Below are 16,453 nucleotides of genomic sequence, written 5' to 3'. Positions count from 1 at the left end.
TTCACTTCTTTAAGGACCTCTATCATCTTCATAAAGTTTGCTTTAAGATTGTTTCCTTGTGGTTCTGCTATGATGGAATATTCAGTGCTTGATGTAGTATGTTAGCTGTGTTCTAGTGGTGACATATTTCTCTGGCTGCTCTTGACTGTGTCTTTATTATGGGATCTAGGGATCTGAGTTTGAGGTGATGTTTAGGTGATTATTTCTGGGTTTGACATTTTTTGAGTGATTGTTTTGTTCCTTGGATTCTGTTTCCTCTCTCTCTTTCTGGAATTTCAGAGAGTATGATAGCTGTTTGTTGCCTGTTTTGTTGGCTTCTTGGCTAGTGTGTCCACAAGGAATGTCTCATGCTGTCAGAGGCTGGGATTCAGTGACCAGTGTGAGAAGGAGGTTAGGAGAGGTTAGTCTGTGGTATCCATAAGAAGTATAACTGGTGGAAGGGAGGTTGTAGACAGTGTTCTATTGTAGCACTGTAGCGTGAAGGATTGAGCCTGCTAGGGGACAGAAAGGGCTGAGATGGTCTGTAGGCAAGATGAATTAAAGTTTGTAAAAGAACGAGGAACAACTTTATTTAGTTTCGTGGATCTTGGGTGTCAAAACTATTAACGTTCTATTTACAGTGAAACATTCTTTTCATCATTATATCTGCAGTCAATACTGAAAATATCTTCAGGAGAAAATTACATGATAATCATTAAACTAGTGTTTCTTTTCTTTTATAAAATTTTCCTTTTTCTAGTATTAACACATTATTTTAAAAGTTATTTTTCAACACTAACAGAGTTTTATACTAGGTAAAAGAGAAAGATGCTCTTGCAGGCAAGGGAAGGTGGACACGTAGAGTAGGAACAAGCAGCAGGTGAGGCTGCACATGTCAGGTAATCTTTGTATCATCCCAGCAGATAAAATGTATACAATAATTCCATCTGATTGATGAGTTCGCTGAAAATGTGTTTACAGAAAATGAAAGAAAATTTTGATTTTAAATCATCAACAATGGATTACTTCAATGTGATTGTTAAATAAATTGTGGGGATCACAAAATGTGGACTATGGCCCAGACACATTTCATACTATCTGAACCAAGGGTACAAGGGGACAACTAGGCTCCAGTCAGGAGAAGAACCTATAGAATATTCTATATTCTATAAAATTTTATATAATATTTCAATTTTTAAAAAGAAATCATAAGTTAAGAAATAATTTTACTGACAGAATACTATTGTCTTGTGATATTTTACAAGGTACATGATTATTATTAATTAAATATTAATTTATGGGTTTTAAGATTATACACTCACCAGCTCTTTATTAGCCAAATAATTTTTGAAATTCTATTGTGTAATTTTTCTTTCTTAAAACTGAGAATATTGTTTAATTCCTACCAAGGAATATTCAAGAAAGGGCAATATAAATGTTCAATCCACTGCCCCCTTTTTAAGCCAAGAGCCACTGATGTTTAATATGCTTCTATTATAAACACACAACTCACATTTCTGATACAACTATGCTGCTTTTTCTTCATCCCCTATTGAATAAAGTTAGTTATTTCCATTATTTTATGTTTACTATTGAATCATCTCATCAAACTGATTCAATGAGTGTTCCAATACTTCCCTCAACTACTGCTTCCATTTCTAGGGCCAGCCTTGGACTAGGTTTATAATCAAGTCTGGGGAAAAGGTCTCCCCCATGACTGGTGATGGGTTCTTTTTCTTGGGTCATTGCAAGACTGGGGCTGATCTGTTTTACATTTTCCGGTTTGTCTCTTCCAACTCAGTTTGTATTAACACTGTATCCCCATGCACTGGCTTAGCCTCAGCTTAATTTAACATATTTGACACTGCATTTTATGTTTTATCATAGTTCAGAACAAACACAAATGTGAAGAGAATTATTTTGGTTGTCCTAGTGGAAGATGCATTTTGAATACCTGGGTGTGTGATGGTCAGAAGGACTGTGAGGATGGGCTGGATGAACTACACTGTGGTGAGCCTCTACTCTGCATTGTTGCATGAGCTGCTTATGGTACCACTCTTATGTGGGTATTTCTGTTCCTAGGGACTTTATGCACAATATTGTTGATAGACTATAAAAGTAAACAGAGACAATTATAACACAGCATAACAACCTCTTGTCCCAGACTTTTCTTACAACTTTATACTTTAAAAAATTATCAACATTTGTCTAAATGTGGTAGCTTCATTTTTTGACATATTTATTTCAGATACTATTAATATACTTACACCCTGTAATGAGAAAAAGACTTCAAAAGTACCTACTTGTTCTTTGTTTAAATTTGTTTTAATTATGTGCATGATTTTAAACAATACACTCAAGCATCTGTTTCCTCAAACACTTGTCCATTTCATACTTATTTTCATTATTTTTGTGTGTGCAAAATTCATTTATGTTGGAAAGGAAATATTTAAAATTTTATTTTATAAAATTTGTGCTTTGTATATAAGAGAAACAAGCCTATGTTCAGTCTTTTATTATAAAAGCATGTTGTGGTGGATGAAGTTAAAAAGGTTAAAAGGGAATCACTTGTGAGATGTCAAACACTCCTGAAAGTAAATTCCGTGGGAAACGAAATGTATAGTCTGAAGGTTTCTCCAGGCCTGCCCTGCCCCTGCAGTCCTGTGGCCCGCTTATAAAATAATCACTCAGAAGCTTATAGCATAATTATTCGGCCATTAGCTCAGGCTATTACTGACTAGCTCTTACTCTTAAATTAACCCATAATTCTTATCTATATTCAGCCACTTGGCTTGTTACCTTTTCTCAGTTCTGCCTTGTCATCTTGCTTCCTCTATGTCTGTCTGGTGACTCCTGACCCTGCCTTTCCTCTTCCTGTCTCTCTCCTGGATTTCCTGCCTGGTGATAACCTGACACATCATAGGCCAGAGCAACATCTTTACCAACCAATCATAGTAACACAAATTCACAAAGTATAGGAAGACATCCCACAGCAGAAGTAGGTTCTTTGTAGTTAAAAGTCTGCATATCTTCACATGAGAGCCAGACTGCTTCAGGGAAAAAAAAAAGTACTTTAAAAATAGTCTGTGTAAATTCTTAATTTGTAAGCATGGAGCTATTATGTGATTAAATTTTCTTAAATTTTGCTTTTCCTCAAATAAAATTACTTAAATTTCCTTTGTTTTGCTGATATTCTAAGTAAATTTTTGAAAGCAAAATATACAACTTAAAATACTTATTTTTGAATCAAAGCCTGTGATAGTTGATTTTTGTGCTGATACAAACAATTTAAGGTAAGAAAGGATTTGGGGGTTTATAGCTAGATGGGTTACAGTCTACCATGACAGAGAAGGCATGACCATCGGAATAGGAGGTACCTTGTCCCACTCAGACCAACTTCAAAGAGCAGAGACTAATGAATAGTGTTCTTAACTCACTTTCTTTGCATTCAGTCTCAGACCCCACCCCACATTTAGAGTGGGTCTTCACATTACAGTTGACCTATTCACAATAACCCCTTATATTTATGCTGAGTGAGTTGTTTCTTTTGTGATTCTGAATCTCTCCAAACTGATAAGAAAATCAACAATTACAAAGCCAATTGATATTTTAATGAAAATTTGTTTTTGAATAATTTCATTTAGGAGGATTTCATTTTGGGGTGTCATTTGATGAAATTGTGCTAGGTGGAGAAAGGACAGAGGCTGAAGCAAGACAATCAAAACCCTGATACTGTAAAAAGTAAAGAGATACGTTATTAAAAATGTCTAACCTAGTATGAAAAATTGCCATGTTTCTAATGAAGTTTGGAGTTCCTACTCAAAAATTACAAACTCAAGCACTTTCAGACAATGTAACAAAAGCACCAACATGGGAGCTTTTTAAAGGACAAAGCTATTGGTTTGTCCTCAAGCTACACCCTCATTCCTCACATCTCTGGAAACAAGTATTTGATGGTCATGTTGTCTTCCACATGATGCAGGTTTTTCTCTTAGTTAAAGATTGATGGAAATAAAGAAGATACTACTTTCTGCATCTGGAGTATTTATTTTAGTTTAATGATCAAAGATATTCTTAAAGGAGTGTAGCCAGCATAGTCACTAGCTAAGAGGCAAGTGCTGTAAGAAGTAGGTTGTAGAGACAAGATTGTGCAAGCTGGAAGTGCAGGAGTTTGCAAGCTTTTGAAAGCCTTCCTGTAGAGTCACTGTAGAGAGTATCAACTTGGTTTGTTTTAATATAGATTGGTTGATTTTAGAAAAACTGTAGAAAGAGTCTAAGAAAATCCTTTGTCACAGTGCAATCTATTTATGTATGTTAACTGGCTACCATGTGATATTTTGATCCACATTTACATTATGGAGTGTTCAAACAAGTGTAAAAATATCTATTTCCTCAATTATTTATTATTTTAATAAAGACCTTCCCATATAGCTTTTTAAAAATACGATACTGTTGTGTGTCGCTGTACTATTGTGCAATAGATAATCAGAACTTATTTTCCTAGTGATTCCTCCTAAAATAATCATTTTTGTTTTCTAGATTCTTCTTGCTCTTGGAACCAATTTGCTTGTTCTATACAAAAATGCATTTCTAAACACTGGGTCTGTGATGGGGAAGATGACTGTGGTGATGGCGGCTTAGATGAAAGTGACAGCATTTGTGGTGAGCAGCTTCCTTTGTGCTCCCAATATTTTTTCCTCTGCATTTTAAGTAGCATATATGTTTTGTCATTTTGAAACACACATATTGAATATATCTTTGCTTTCTGTATTACATATCCTCAAATTTATATTTGTTTGTTATTGATTTTTGTCATTTTCATATGTACTCTTACTATTTTTTAAAGCAACAGTTGATGTTTTATTTTAAGATTTTATTTTAGTTATGTTTATGTGGGTGTGTCTCTATGTGGAAATATGCAAAACCATATGCCCTGTATCTCGAATTATAAGTGGTTAGGAGCTGCTTATTGTGGTTGCTGAGATTAGAGCTATGGACTTCTGCAAGAACAGTACATGCTTTTAACCACTGAGCCATACCTCAAGCCCCTATTATCTTGTTTGTAAGAGCACACATATTGAATATGTGAAATTTTGTCTGTGTGGTATCAAATAATCACAATTGTCCTTCACATACCTAGCTTTCAATGCTCCTTTGCTGTGAATTGATTGGCATGGTGAGACAACATAATCTTTGTTTTATGACACATGAGAACATAGCTGAGTTGTCTCCTGAAAGTTAGTATAAATGTTTTCCACCCATTAACCACCATTAACCAGCCATTAAACACCTATGTTGTTTATGTGCCCATACTGTAATAAAGCATTAATGCTGTATTGTTTTAAATTGGAAATGAAGAAATTTGACAAATTTATATAATTTTCAAAGAACTTTGAAACTCAGTATTTGTGGTATTGTAGTTTTTAAATTTCTATATTTATCTACTATGCCTTTAACCGTTAAATAAGTACTATGTATTTCAGCTGCAAAGGTAGTGTGGTTTTGTAGGCAGAATTTTCCAGTCTTGACAGACTACTCCCAAATAACCAACACAGCGATTTATATTAATTATAAATCCTTGGTGAATAGCTCTGGCTTAGTACTAGCTAGATCTTACAATTTCACCCATTATTATTAATCTATTTTTCCCCCGAGACTCGTGGCTTTTATCTCTACTCCATTTTGTGTGTCTGACTAGTTCTGTGTTTTACTGGAGACTGCTCTGACTCCAAACTTTTTCCTCTATGTATTTTTAGTCGGGCTCTCCTGCCTAATTTTATCCTACTCAGCTATTGGCCAGTCAATTTCCTTATTATTATCCTTATTATTATATTATATATTATCCTTATTATTCTCATTAGAGAATAATTCATATTCATAGTGTACAAAAAGATTGTTTCACTGCATGATATATCTTAATAATCACAAGTATTTTTCTTGTGTTTTATATGGAACTATTATCTGGATTTCTCAAGGGCTAGAAGAGGGTAACAAGCTAAACTCCATAAAGTCTGAACAGTTTTTCGTCATAATATTCATTTGTTTATTTAACTGTTTGTCTATCTACCAAGCACTTTTTATTAGTATTATATGTATTTATACTTGCATATCCTTTACTCATTATAGCAGGATTGCTTCTTCTCCATTGTCAATTTAGAAAGAAGACTTGAGTAATAAATTCAGATGCCTGGACAGAGCTGAGTGTCTTTCTGCATTCACATTTCAGCAGAATGGTCAGCAGTCTGGGCTCTTATCAGAGACAGAAGGTCCTGATAATACTCAACCTCAACTGAATTGCCCAGTGGAAAACATAAAATTGGCATTATCTCCTGAATACAGACAACTTATTTTACTGCATTTAAGACAGTCCAAAAATATTTTTTTCCTTTTACACAATTGGAGCAAAGTACAATAATAGATACAATAGATAAATATAAAAAATAAAGGTCATCATCAAAATGCTTTAAACACAGAAATATTGATTAATTACATGACTTTATCTGCTTTATTTGTTTCTTTGCTATAAATCTTTTAAGTTCTAAATTAGGACTTTCATGGGATAGGCTTGTTTCTAGTTCATGAAACCATCTTGCTTTTGACATTTTGTTTAACCAGGCACTAAAAGTTTCCACTGATAACTGTTTTCCTAGAAACACAGTCTAATAGGAGAGGCAAAGGCCCTAGAGATACAGAGTCACTGCATTCATGTCTTAATTCTAGGGTATGCAATCATGGGAAACTAATTTCATAGCTCACTTTTTAAATTTTCCACTGATAAAGAGATATGGAGAGATTTGTTTCCATCATTGCTTTAATTATCATGCACTGTGTCCATGAGTTTATCCCTGTTCTTTTCCTTAATTCTCCTTCCTGTCTTTTTACCTTTCTGTACAAATGATATTATACCTCTCATTCTCTCTCTCTCCCTCTCTTTACATACACACATGCACACACACACACACACACACACACACACACACACACACGAGTCAATGATGTCTTGAAAATGCTTTTAAATAAAGAATAAAATGGTAGTGAACAATATTTATTTTCATTCAAACTAATAGGTCGATTCAATTTACTTAAGGCTGTATTTTCTCTGATACCAGTAAGATCATACATAAGAACTACTTCTTGCGAGGTAGTTTCAGTCAACAAACAAATCTAATATGTTCGAATTGGAAGGCAACCTTACAAATAACTCATCTTAGTGGTTCACAGCATTTACTGCACCAAAAGTCCATTTTAAAAAATCCATTAAAATATAGATTTCAGAGCCCCACTTCCAAATATAATGATATGTATGAACATGATTTTTAAAAAGCAGATTGTATGTCATGTCATATTGAGGAGCTCAGCATGGAAATTCTACTGCACTTTATTTCTAGCTTTTGATATGTGAGAAGAGGGAAATGTATAGAGATTCATAAATGCACATGAAATCACACAGCTATTGGCTGATGGCAGAAGTGGAGACAGAACTCCAGTTTCCAAAGTATTAACAGGATAATGACCTTTACCAGTCAATGCTTCTAGTCTGAACAGAGCACAAGATGTGCCTAGTGGATGGTTTTCAGCGTGTCTTTATTCTCCCCAGGGATAATTTTTCCCTGGGGAACATGATGCCAGATGGCAGTGCCCACCAGGAAATGAAGCTGTGAGGTTTTCCATGGCTAGTTTCTTCCCAATTGATTTAGTGTTTTGACATGTTCTTCACTCAGAATCTGTTGAACACCATCAAGGGAGCCATCGAATTAGCTGCAAAGAACACTATGTCATTTCATACCTGGAGATGTCTTCATAATTAACTAGCCATACCCTTTTTTCTAGCAGGAGAGAAAATTTAGATAGGAGACTTCTCGAAGGCCAGGCAGAATTAGATGATAGCATTGCCATTATTATAGAAGCTAAAACATGGTATTATGAATTTAATATTAAAAATGACTTGAAAAAATAAGGGAGTTATAGAATAATTTCTATGGGAAGATACTTATTTTAAAATCTGTTATTATGTAACAACAGGTAAGTTTTACTTTTAAGTGAAAGCAGCACTTATTTTACTGATTGTTTTCTGATTTTTTTTCTACTCAGTCCTTTTTCTGTTGAAGTACTCATCCTCAATCAAACAGACAATTCTTTAACAACTGGATACATCAGTAGTCATGTCAATCTTATACTTCTGGCCTCATATATGTCTAGGAAAGTCAGGGTCAGGAAGGCCTAGGTTAGACAGTCGTCCACTGCATGATTTGAGAACAGTGCTCTGAGAAGCACCTTCTGCTCATACCAATCATATGACTGAAAAATAAAATGACAATAATCATCCATGAAAGTGCATAACCCTGATTTACATGATTGGAAGAAAATATTTTCTATCAATTAAATCAGTCCTTTTTATTTTCTGTTCTTTTGGCATTGCTCAGAGTTGAACCCAGAACCTTGCAATTGTTAGTTAAGGAATTATCAATTTGCTATATCTCTTTCTAGGTGTACTAAAGTTTTGTAAAACTAATTATAGAAATATGTGTTTGGCATATATTTTGGACATGATTCTACTCTTGAAAGTAAAATATAAAAATTAAGATTGAGTTTCTTCACTCAGCAAACATTTTATGTATACAAATAAACTAAGTGTTGAAGATACATAGTATAGAAGTGGCTAGGGACAACACTAGTCATTGATGTCTGATCACCATATGCTCATACCGAAGCTGTCTCTGTCCCTGTGAATTCACAGTCCAGTTCAGCAAGCATTGAAGATGTACCATTCAGCTCAACAGGACAATAAGTGATAGAAGTGGAAAGGCCGATTCTGGGTCAAAGTGAAGGGAACATGCATTATTCTTTGCAGCAATGTAAGATGAGGCAGACCAGTACTCATACTAGCATATGAGAGAATGAGCTTAGAACCAGTCTCCAGTCAGCATGGGGAGCTCTGCCCTTGTGATCGCTCTAGTTGTGGAAGCTGGTGTCTTTTCCTATGAGCATAATATGTGAAGTCCTACAAGACTAAAGGAGTTGACACATTAAGTAGTTCATACATGTTAATCTATGAAATGTTATCATTACTCTCCCTGCCATTATTCCTGCCTGTGTAGATTCAATTCCTTCACAATATCATTTGTTTAAAAATTCCAATACATGCTTTGATATATTTTCAAGGAAAAGAGATACTACTTTGTGTGATGCAGCCCTTAACAGGATAGCACTTGAAACCAGGAAATAATATATTCTTAAACAAGAATATGTCAACAGTTATTAGGACAGCATAATCCATAATTCTCAATAGTTACTTTCCCTTAATTGCATGCAAGATCCTCTTGCTTATTTCCACAGGAGAGATGAACTGTGGCCATTTTCTAGTAGATACACAGGATTTAATATCTCTTTTCTTTGGGTTTAAGGTGCTGTCACCTGTGCTTCCAACATGTTCAGCTGCCAGGGTTCCCATGCCTGTGTGCCCCGACACTGGCTCTGTGATGGTGAGAGGGACTGTCCTGATGGGAGTGACGAGCTCTCCACTGCAGGCTGTGGTATGAACATTGCTGATGCTGTGTGTCTAAGAGATCAGCTGCAGAGTTCTGGGGGATTGCTTTTCTCATACCACAATATACTTTGTTTCACTTTCCCCATCCTTGGACCTCAAGGGTCCAGGTGGGATGTTATAATAATAGTAGTTTATCAGCCTTGTAAATTCAGAGTGTTTTAGAAATGCTCAGTGCTAGCAACAATTTCAAAACTATTTCACTGGCTGCTAATTTACTCTAAGCTCCACAATAGCATGACATCTTTATACACAGATGGTTGGTAGGTCTAGAATTTCCTTGTTAAATAACCCTTCCCTCCAAACAGTTTGTGAATTCCTATTACAAATACTCTATAAATAGCTAGGTAAATATGGATCAGGAAGTTGGTGGACACTTATCAATTCTAGGGAGGTGGTATTAACCCTTGGGTCAGGTAAAGAAAGCATCAATAGAACTGAATGAAATGGAAGGATCAAGACAAAAACCTTTGAGATCAGACAGTTTACAAGGTTTTTGACTCAAGGTCATATCCGGGAGTTACTCAACAGTAAACAAATTCTTTTGCATGATCAGGAGGGTGAAAGACATCAGCATATGAAAACATAGATACCAAGATCAACTAGTGATCTGTTGAGCTGTGCTGTTTTTCAGGAAGGGTTTATTTGTCAGATTAGGTCTGTTAAATGAGATCTGACAATGTCGTAAGTTTTTTTTTTAAAGACCAAGTCTTCATGTCTTTAAAATATTATAGGTGAGCTTGTTGTGCATATGCATGGAAAAGGAATAAAAGCACAACAGAAAGTATTTGACACAGCCCTATTTGCTCACAACTCATCCTGTTGTAGAATACACAAAGCTGTGATCTTGAAGCTGATGTGTTTCTATGAAGGTCAATGTTGCCACTGAGGGCTGAATAACAAAAGACTATAAATTAATTCAGAAATCCAGATGATTCCACATGCTGTTGCTATTGTAGTAAGTTAGCACTCTGGGAGGCATGTTAACATTTGTGGACCACATGGGTATTATTCAAAAAATTATGCTAAAATATAACAAATTGTACTCAAGTGACCAGGAAGTGGTAATGCAAAATAAGTTACTGCTCTCCCGCTTTAAAGAAGAATGTACAGGTGAGGATTGGTGTAATTCACTTAAGTTATAGAAACTGTCACAGCTCAAAGTTAGAGTTTTACTTTGATTAAAATATGTAAACTTAATGCTGTTTCTGTGTGACTTCTACATAACAGGTCAAAATACATTTGTTGAAAATAAATTATACTGGATTACACCTCCACACATAAAAGGATCCTTTCTGTTTTGTCTGAACATGGTTCTATGTCGATAATTACTGAGAGCATAGTGAAAGCTGCTTCATGGGGTGTAGGGCAGCTGACAGCAGGGACTGAGAGGCATGTGGGATAATAATTGTAAGATCTCAATTATCAGAGTCTTAAAGGACACTAGATCATCACAAAGAGATGTACCAAGAATCTGGTGTTGATTTCTTGAAAACTGAACCATACCATTGCATCTTGATGGACAAGGAAAAGAGGAGTTTTCCATGGAGACAGCAGTGTTTACTGTTTTCAATGTCCATTATACGTTAATCAGTAAAGTATTAAGATTTTTCAATTAAAGCACTTTTTATTTACATTATTAAACAAAAACATAATTAGTATAGAAATAGGAATTCCGAGAGTACCTATGAATTGTTTGAATACCAAAGTTGAAAGGTAAATTCTATATACAATTTATCCTCATGGGAATATTTTCATACTGATTTAATTACTTTCATTAAACAGATGAACAAAAGGTGCTTTCTTCCTCAAGCATGCAAATATAGAAGAGAGAATCATTTATGAGACCTGTGCTGGCGGCATTTGATTACAGCGATCACAGATTTTAAGCATTCACAGTGCCCTGAACCTCAAGTCACTACAGCATCTACACTTTTAGTTGATAGTAAAGAGTTCTGCTAAGGCTTGTGGTTCTGTGCGAATAGAATCAATGTGGATTTTCTTTGAATGAGTCTATTGCAAATTTGGATCAACTATCACTTAGCTCTTGCTGTAACACTGTGTCCACAGGGCTGTGTTCCTGAGGGATCAATATTCCATTGCAAGGGTCAACACTCATGATATTAATGGAATTATGATGGGGTTCATTACCTTGTAGGTCTTAATTTTGCTTGAACTAAGACTTTTTAGAAGGTTTCCAAGAGATTTTTCTTTTAAGAACAGTGACATTACTTACTTGTAGGAGAGAAGGGGGTGGGCTGGAAGGAGGAGGCTGGAGGGGTTGGAGGAGGGAAGAGGGGGATCATTGATTGGCATGTAAAATTAATAAAAATTTTTCTTAATAAAAAAATAAAAACAAACAAAAAGAACAGTGACATAGTCAGTTTTTCTGGTGTATCCTCTATGTCTCTCATGAGCATTAACAGTTTCTTCTCACTGATTCAGCCTTTGAATCCTACAATCATGCATTAGTATTTTAATATACATATGAGATCTTTTATTTACCTAATACATTGAATAGCAATATGTTAATATGTTAGCATTTTTTTCTTTTTGGAGTACCACAAATTGATAGAAAAAAGATGCATATTATAAACTTCAAGCATGAGAGAAGATGGAGTATGTACTCATGTAATTTTATTTTATTTTTTGTAATTTCTTAGCGCCCAATAATACATGTGACGAAAATGCTTTCACGTGCCGCAATAAGGTGTGCATTCCCAAGCAGTTTGTGTGTGACCATGATGATGATTGTGGAGATGGCTCAGATGAGTTTCTGCAGTGTGGTAAGCATGACATTTCATAGGATGTATCAGTTCAAGGTCTATTAAAGGGACTCCAAAACACACAAGTAACCAAAACAAACATAGGCATTTATTAGTGTCTTTAAAGCCAGTAAATTCAGTATTACACAATGGAGTAAGTGAGTTTTTTTTTTTAAATTCTGCATAGTTACACATTCATTTGAAAACCAATCCCTCTGCTTGTGTATTCAGAGCAATTAGCAGTCAAACTGGAAAGGGGCTGGAAAAAGCATTTCTGTCAAAGTGGTTAGGGTTACTTTGAACTTTGAAGATGAGAAATAACTGACTAATTCAATGTTACATTTAAATAAAATATCTGAGAAAAAAATGCTATCCAAACAAACAAAAGCCCTCCAAAATATATTTTAAATTCTGCTGCAACACTTAAACTATCAAGACAAAAAAAATGTACTTAGCATTTTCCTTCCCTTTCACTTTGAGACATGGACTCCGTCATGTTTAAATTTAGTATTATGTTCACCAAATGAGTCTCTCCATTATGTTGTTTATCTAACTAAACATATATTCCTTCCAGAATAGAATTTTTTAGTCCAACTAGTTATATATTAAAATTCATTTTAAGTTATAGTTTTCTATAAGAGGGATGGATTCTTTTGGATATTTAAATGCCAAGAAGGAATTAATTTATGCAGTGCATATGCAAAGGTATCCCCTGTTCCTGGGTAGGGGTCAGCACTATAGTCCCATCCATGACAGAAACTCAGTGTAACCTTCTGACCTCATTGGATTATTGACCCATTGTGTCCTCCCTGTGTCATGGGTCCAGTGCTCTGCAGACTCCTCACTGGGCAGCACACCCAGTGCTTTCCTCTGTTCTCCATGTGAGCCATGTTTCATACTCCTCTAGTATTTCTACCTTTAGTCTTTTTTTGAAACTCTGTGAAATCTCTTTATATTTGTTACTACAATTCCTTCATGTTTTAGTCCCTCATTCAATATATTTTAAGAACTATATCATAATTTAACATATAATCCTTTTGGTTTTATTTACTTGTTTGTTTGTTTGTTTTAAATAAGTGACTGACTTAGAATTTGTTGTGCAGATCAGGCTGCACTCAGACCCATAGAGATACCAATGCTTTTACCTCTGAGGTCTGGGATTAAAAAATGTGTGCTACAGGGAAATGGATGTCACAATAAACTTTGTTCTAGAACCATTTCTCCCACTATAGTAGGAGAAATACTGACACGAAAATGTAGCATGAATCTTTACAGGTCTTATTAAAAATCAAACCTGAGGCCAGTTATTGGGGTGAATGCTAGAAGATCAGAGAAACAGAACAGGCCACAGCCACCTCACCTTGCCAAATCCTCAGCTGATCCTGTTTCCTCAGACTGGATGCTTCTCAGCTGAACTGTGCTGCTCAAAAACCCAAAAGTTTAACCAGGCTCTAGTTCGTGCATTGAATACCTTTCTGCTTCCTGCCATCACTTCCTGGGATTAAAGGCTCTTGTTATCACACCTAGCTGTTTCCAGTGTGGCTTTGAACTCACAGAGATCCAGATGGATCTCTGCCTCTGGAATGGTAGGATTAAAGGTGTGTGTGCCACCATTTTCTGGCCTCTATATCTAGTGGCTGTTCTGTTCTCTGACCCCAGATTAGTTTATTATGATGCACAATATTTTGAGGTACATAATATTACCACAGCAAAAGAAGAAACATACGATGAATATAAACTGGCTAGAAAGTTACCAGAATATTTTAAAGGTGAGCAATGTGACTCTAATTAGGAGTTGTGGTGTTGCAGGAAACACTCATGCCTATATAGTAGCGGGATGGGCAAAATAAGGGTGTTTCCAGGTAAGATGACATTACAATACAGTTGACTGAGAAGTAGTTTTTATGCAGTAAATGGTTGAGGATTTGAAATTCTAGTTCCAGAGACCAGAAATGTGGTGTTGATATGCCACATTACTATGCTGGCCATTAGCACTAAGGTTAGCATTCAAGTTAGTACAATGAAGGCAAGAGCCAGACAGAGCCAAAACAAAAAATAAGAAATAAATAGAAAAGAAGTAAATTAAAAAAAAAAAAAAGGTGAAGCATTATTTTAGAGCTGGAGAGCAGGGTTTTACCTGCAGTGTTGTGTGTTGGATCAGCAAGGGTTTTTACAGAGGAAGATTGAAAAAAGCCCTGGAGAGTAGATTATGAATACTTAACCAGGTAGAGAGTGTGTGCAGTCAAGAACAACAAAATGCTGCCAAAAACTGATCAGTTAGAATCCTGAGAGGCTTGAGTTTGACAGCTTTTGCTTAGTATTTTTCCTTTTAATTTCTAAGAGGAATTTATGAAGGAAGATGTTACAAGCAATGATGCTTAATTAATTAATGGGAACTGGAAGTTATCAAGTAAATAAGATTTTGCAGAAAAGAAAAGCAAAGAACTGTGTTTAGGGGAATGAGGATGTACTTGCTGCTGACTGGACTAGGAAGGACTTGCTGTACTTACTAATAGGGAAAATGGCTAATGTGGGGATAGGCTGATAACAGGATGTTGTTGCAGACTACAGTTTCACCATCCGGTATGACAAATCCTCTTGCTAGATATGCAGTGATTTGTCTTTGCTACTACAACTTTATTAAGTCATACAATTCTACCCCTAAAAGCAGAACAATTCCCCAGGTTTATCAACACTTACTAGGAATGGCTTTGTTTATAATTTATAAATAGGGAAATCACATTACAAATCTCAATTTAAGAAATAAAACAGGCCCGGCAGTGGTGGCACATGCCTTTAATCCCAGCACTGGGGAGGCAGAGACAGGTGGATCTCTGTGAGTTCGAGGCCAGCCTTGACTACCAAGTGAGTTCCAGGAAACGGCCCAAAGCTACACAGAGAAACCCTGTCTTGAAAAACCAAAAAAAAAAAAAAAAAAAAAAAAAAAAGAATGGAAATAAACAAAGCTCAAATAAACAAACAGATGTAAATCTTAAAAAATGGTTCATTTGACTTTTGACGATCCTAAGAATTGACATATTGAAGAGATGACCCTAAGAATTTGCATATTGAATAATTACAAAAATTTTCATGCTCATTCTTCTATACATAGAATTTTTTTTCTTATTTTGCAATTTCTTTTTACAATGAATAATTTTTGCCAAGCATAAATATAACATTACAGCTACTGTCAATGGTTGCTATAGCTCAGAATCAGTTTACCCATATGTTCTGATTCTACCTCTAACCAAGAAACAAAGTATGGAAAGAGGTTCTAGTAGTTTTCATTCTGTTTCACGTCCTAAGAGAAATGGGTTAGATACAGACACAGCTGACTGTGTGGTAAGTCATATTTCTTACCTAGAAACATGGTACCTTATTTCCAAGTTTATATTTGACCTTTATTCCTGCTTTCACACAATTAATGTTTATTATGGCAGTAACGGAAAGAAATGAGGAGTATTTTCCACACAGGTCCAGGTTGCATCCTGGTTGGTTGTGTGTACTGTTCACGAAGAGGGTGGAGCACTGATTCATTTCTATAATAGGAGCTATAGAATGGCTGCTTCCCCTTTTCTAGGATACCGGCAGTGTGGTGCAGAAGAGTTCCGCTGTGCTGATGGGCGCTGCCTATTGAACATGCTATGGCAGTGTGATGGTGACTTTGATTGTCCTGATGGTTCTGATGAGGCACCGATCAACCCAAAGTGCAGGAGTGCAGGTACCACACCACACTCTGTTCATATTCAACGTCACTCTTCTGTTTTTACCTTTGTTTCTTTGAGATTTGTTTCTTCTCTATGTAGCCTAGGCTAGCCCCAAACCTGGAATCCTCTTGCCTCAGCTTTCTGAGTGCTGAAATGAGAGGCATGAACCACCATGCCATGATTCTGAAGTTTTTATTTATTGATTGATTGATTTCTGGTTAGGTATTCAGTGAAGTAGACGCGGGTAGTTAGACATGATGTTTCTACTGATTCCATGAAGCGTCTGCTGTTTATATTTAAGATTGTGCCAAACAGTCTTGATGATTCATTACTCTTTCTTACCTCTTTTTTTTTGTTTGTTTTGTTTTGCTATTGTTTTGAGGCAGGTTCTTATGTAGTTTGGGCTGACTTCAAACTATATAGCCAAATATGACCTCTAATGTCTCGTCTCTTGCAAC

At 35.7% G+C, this 16,453-nt stretch overlaps 1 protein-coding gene across 7 annotated transcripts in view; it reads left to right on the top strand.

Annotated features, from left to right (window-relative positions):
• The window catches only part of Lrp1b (LDL receptor related protein 1B), a 1,919,409-nt gene that overhangs the window by 1,628,105 nt on the left and 274,851 nt on the right, over nucleotides 1–16,453 (top strand). For all 7 annotated transcript variants that reach the window (XM_036183000.1, XM_036183003.1, XM_036182999.1 and 4 more), the window contains 5 exons: nucleotides 1,867–1,989; nucleotides 4,519–4,641; nucleotides 9,384–9,512; nucleotides 12,187–12,309; nucleotides 15,869–16,009. In XM_036183000.1, the coding sequence (XP_036038893.1) occupies nucleotides 1,867–1,989; nucleotides 4,519–4,641; nucleotides 9,384–9,512; nucleotides 12,187–12,309; nucleotides 15,869–16,009 (639 nt within the window). The remainder of the gene's footprint in view (nucleotides 1–1,866; nucleotides 1,990–4,518; nucleotides 4,642–9,383; nucleotides 9,513–12,186; nucleotides 12,310–15,868; nucleotides 16,010–16,453) is intronic.

This window comes from Onychomys torridus, chromosome 4 (assembly GCF_903995425.1).
Source record: "Onychomys torridus chromosome 4, mOncTor1.1, whole genome shotgun sequence".
Taxonomy (NCBI): Eukaryota; Metazoa; Chordata; class Mammalia; order Rodentia; family Cricetidae; genus Onychomys; species Onychomys torridus.
The sequence above is the reverse complement of the archived record's forward strand: the minus strand, read 5'-3'. Positions and strand labels throughout refer to the sequence as shown.